Genomic DNA, 1,894 nt, shown 5'->3' with positions numbered 1-1,894 from the left:
ACACATATACAGACATACACAAACATGTACATATATGCATACCCACATATATACATACACACATAATATACAAACACACACGTATACAAATATACACATGCATGCACACATACACATGTGTGTGCACATGAACATTTGTACACATGGGTATATGCATATATGCACGACATGCATGTACATGCACAAATGCACAAGAATACAATAGACACATACATACACATAAATACATGCAGATACACATACACACATAAATACACACATACATACATACACACAAATAAATACAGACACACACAAAACAAATAAATAAATACACACACACATAAATACATGCAGAAACACATATATACAGAGACACATACACACAAATGCATACACATGCACACATATATACACATACATATGCACAATAGATACTTGTACAATGGATACATGTACACATGAACATACAGTGACACACAGACACTCATGCATACACAAGCATGCACATTCATAAACCCATGCACACACAGCACACACACATACAGGAATACAAATATACACATACAAACACATGCACATGTGCATTCACACTCCCATGCACAGAGGTATGTAAATAGGCACATACAAAATAGACGGCACCTCGGAAGCCCACTGGGCAGTCCTACCCTGTCGCAGGGGGTCACCCACCGTGAGCCAGAATGACTTGCAGACACCCACCTCCAGCCTGGCTTCGGGTGTGAACCAGGGCGGTGCCCTCACCCTGGAGAAGAGCCTCTGGGTGGGGTCTCAGGGCCCCGCTGGGCAGAGGGGGAAGTTGTGCGAGGATGAGGACGGGGGCAGAGCGGTCTTTCCAGAACCAAACCCAGACCACAGCGGTCAGCCGAGCACTGACGCACACCACGCTGAGGGACACAGTGGACCACCGCAGCGGGCCTCCAAGGCTGCCGTCTTTGCAGACATGGGCAGCTCGGTGCTTCCCCCCAGGCCTGCTGGGTCCAAACTGCTGACCGTCCACTCAGCAGCCCAGCACATACCCACCATGCCACCGTGGCCTTGTGGCTACCTGCTGTCCAGTCGGCCCCACCTCATAACAGCCCCGTGGACAACAGAAGGGAGCATGCCCCCGTCCTGCGCCCCCTCAGTGGCCACTATGCCTGCATCCACTGATGGGCCCCGGCGTCTGTCCATCCATCTCCCTGTGGGTCTTTCTCCCTTTCCCACCCCTCGCCTCTCCTGTTCTGCATGTGTCCCTTCAGCCAGAGGGGCGGGCGTGGTTCCGGACGGCATCCACTGCCCTGCACGAGGTCTTCAGTGGTGAGCCCCTCAGGAGCGGACAGCCCAGTCTTTCTTCCTGGTCTCTCTGAGGCTGGAAGCTCTGTTGAAACCCGCCCACCACGGGACACCTGCTTGAAATGCCGATGGCCGGGTGTCCAGCCCCCCAGCCACCTCCCCGGAGGCCACCCCAGTGATTCAGATGGACAGACAGGTGAATCTCTATGCCGTCCTGTCCATTACCCCAAGTGCTGGAGGGTCCCCATCTTTGGCGTGTGTGCTGTCCCCCTCCCAGCCCTCTGCCTGCTTTGTCAGCAGTCTGTGGCTCAGGGCCAGGGCTTTGCATCCTTGTTGATAGCAGGGCTGGCGGGCGCAGCCCTGGCTCCTGGTGGGCTGAGCAGCTCGGAGGCCTGGGTCTGGCCGGTTCCCTTGGTGGGAATTCATTTCTCGCAGCAGTGGGCGCCGCCGGCCCTGCCAAGCCGCGTGTGGCCTGGGCGATCTCGTTTACTTGTCAGACTCTTGTCAGGGTGCTGGAAGGTGGGCCGTGCTGGAAGCTGCTGCTGGCCATGGCCTGGAAGCAGTGGGCTGAAGGGAAGGCATACTGTAGGCCCCACAGGCCTGGTCAAGGGGGAAGCAGGCT

At 54.8% G+C, this 1,894-nt stretch overlaps 1 protein-coding gene across 1 annotated transcript in view; it reads left to right on the top strand.

The window, feature by feature from the left end:
• The window catches only part of DCLK1 (doublecortin like kinase 1), a 161,594-nt gene that overhangs the window by 10,359 nt on the left and 149,341 nt on the right, over positions 1-1,894 (top strand). Inside the window, exon 3 of the mRNA XM_045294001.1 lies at positions 1,239-1,296. Coding sequence (XP_045149936.1) covers positions 1,239-1,296 — 58 coding nt within the window. The remainder of the gene's footprint in view (positions 1-1,238; positions 1,297-1,894) is intronic.

Source organism: Echinops telfairi, unplaced genomic scaffold, assembly GCF_000313985.2.
Source record: "Echinops telfairi isolate 266 unplaced genomic scaffold, ASM31398v2 ScPeMD7_2565;HRSCAF=3150, whole genome shotgun sequence".
NCBI lineage: Eukaryota > Metazoa > Chordata > Mammalia > Afrosoricida > Tenrecidae > Echinops > Echinops telfairi.
The sequence above is the reverse complement of the archived record's forward strand: the minus strand, read 5'-3'. Positions and strand labels throughout refer to the sequence as shown.